Here is a 2,500-nt window from a genome sequence, read left to right on the forward strand (position 1 = left end):
CCTGCTGCGGGTTGAGATCCAGAGGAACTCCTCGCGCGCTCCGGTTCTCCTGCAGTACCACGACTCCTCTAGTGGGCTTCAGGAGGAGCAGGGGGGGGAGCTGAGCCTGGAAGAGCTAATGGGGGAGGAAGAGGAGGAGGAAGAGGAGGAGATGACCCTGGAGATGTTCGACAACAGCTCCGTGCAGGTGAGGAGAAACAACAAGGACCCCCGCTGACTCCCGCTGACCCCCTACTGACCCCTGCTAACCCCTACTGACCCCTGCTAACCCCTACTGACCCCTACTGACCCCTACTGACCCCTACTGACCCCTACTGACCCCTACTGACCCCTACTGACCCCTGCTGACCCCTGCTGACCCCCGCTGACTCCTATGACCCCTGCTGACCCCTACTGACCCCTGCTAACCCCTGCTGACCCCTGCTGACCCCTGCTGACCCCTACTGACTCCTGCTGACTCCTGCTGACTCCGGCTGACTCCTGCTGACCCCTGCTGACCCCGCTGACCCCCACTGACCCCCACTGACCCCCGCTGACTCCCGCTGACTCCCGGCTGACTCCCGCTGACCCCGGCTGACTCCCGCTGACCCCGGCTGACTCCTGCTGACCCCGGCTGACTCCTGCTGACCCCGGCTGACCCCCGCTGACCCCCGCTGACCCCCGCTGACCCCCACTGACTCCCGCTGACCCCTGCTGACCCCGGCTGACCCCTACTGAATCTGAACCTGAGCGCTACTGCTTATAACGTTGTTCTCTTCTCCCTACTCGTCACCATGACCTGTTATTGATCTCGGCCCGGTTCTCGGTTCCAAATAGAAACCAGTTGTATTAGCCGGCTGCGGTGGAAACAGGAAGAACTGGTTCCTAATTGACTCTGGACTGACCCTTGAACCAGGGACCTACTCTAACGACTCTTGTTGTGATCACTTCCTCTGCAGTTCGATCTGGACATGGAGCCTCGCCTGAAGCCCTCTATGATTGGAGGAGGAGTGAGAGGAAGAAGAGGAGGAGGAGTGAACGACAGTCAGGACGTCTCTTTCAGTCAGACCACTAAAGGTATGCAGCCGCTGCAGGAGGTGTCTGAGCTGGAGATGTTGACCAGAGCAGGTAAACCCTCCTCCCCCTCTCCTCTTCATCCTCCTCTTCATCCTCCTCCTCTTCCTCACACTCTCCTCCTCCTACTGGACAGAATCACCTCCAGACTTTTCTTTAGTTGTTTCCTATGGAGGTTGATCTGTCTTAATATTCAAAGTCAACTTTATTGTCAATCTTTCAGTTTGTGTGTACAGACAGAGAAAACAAATATAAAGATATGTATATCCTATATATACACATTTATACATATGCACACATTAAGACATCAATAAAAGCACAACAATCAATATATACAAAATAACAGTGACTTTAATATCTTTGGGAAATGTACATTATTGATAATTTAAGATTAATAACCCCCCAGTGACGCCAGTAGATTTTCCTGTGGTACCGGCGAAATATCTCTGTGTTTAAAAGCAGATCCATGAACACAGACTTCAGATCAATAAACTTGATTAACAAATGTCTGGAAAGTTGTAAATGTTAGAAGGATATCCACACATGCCTTTTGTTTATTAGTAAATCCATTTTAGTATTCACAGATTTCCTTTTTAATTTCTTGATTAGTTTAGCAGATTATTTTTATGTTTGCACAGGTGATTTACATTCACAGATTACACATTTACACACAGATAATCGATCTGTTCGCACATATCACTGAGACAGATCCACCTCCATAGCTTTCCATCAGTTGTTTGTAAAGAGGGGTTTCTCCTCCTCGGCAGCAGGGGGCAGCAGAGGCTCTTTAACAACAACAATAATACATTTCATTTATAGAGAGGCGAAGTCCCGCCCGTCTACTTCCGCCCCATGGGACCTTATTTCTGAAAAAGCATGTATTGAAGTTTCTATCCCGTTTGAATTGTGCCACGAGTTACACACATGATGTTTGTCAATTTAAAAGATAATTTCCGTGTCAAAAAAGTCTCAGTTTGTCGTAAAACTGTTGAAATATAAGACTATGAAAAATACGCAACTAGAAAGACTACAAATCCCAGAGTCCCGGTCCCGCATGCTGGCTCTCAGGAACCGACTCACTCCCCTTGTGTGTGCACAGCTCTCAACGCGCCCAGACTCGGAGTGATTTCACCTCTTTTAATACTTTCCGCCTCGTTCTGAGAGAAATGGTAAATGGACTGTACTTATATTGCGCTTTATCCAGTCCTTAAGACCCCTCAAAGCGCTTTACATACTACATGCCTTTCACCCATTCATACAGAGCAGTGTACCTAACTCTAGGACCTAACATTCACACACCGTTGGCCATCGGGAGCAACTCAGGGTTAAGTATCTTGCCCAAGGATACATCGACATGTTGGCTGCATGGGCTGGGATCGAACCCACAACCTTCTGGCTGAAAGACGACCGCACTCCCTCGCAGCCACAGTCGCCCAGCAAGAAGTGA

General features: G+C 49.6%; 1 protein-coding gene across 1 annotated transcript in view; it reads left to right on the forward strand.

Annotated features, from left to right (window-relative positions):
• Nucleotides 1–27: 27 nt before the first annotated feature.
• The window catches only part of tmem259 (transmembrane protein 259), a 15,389-nt gene continuing 12,916 nt past the window's right edge, over nt 28–2,500 (forward strand). Inside the window, exons 1-2 of the mRNA XM_071202180.1 lie at nt 28–187; nt 939–1,107. Of these exons, the coding sequence (XP_071058281.1) occupies nt 119–187; nt 939–1,107 (238 nt within the window). The 5' untranslated portion in view covers nt 28–118. The remainder of the gene's footprint in view (nt 188–938; nt 1,108–2,500) is intronic.

This window comes from Pseudochaenichthys georgianus, unplaced genomic scaffold (genome assembly GCF_902827115.2).
Source record: "Pseudochaenichthys georgianus unplaced genomic scaffold, fPseGeo1.2 scaffold_1534_arrow_ctg1, whole genome shotgun sequence".
Lineage (NCBI taxonomy): Eukaryota > Metazoa > Chordata > Actinopteri > Perciformes > Channichthyidae > Pseudochaenichthys > Pseudochaenichthys georgianus.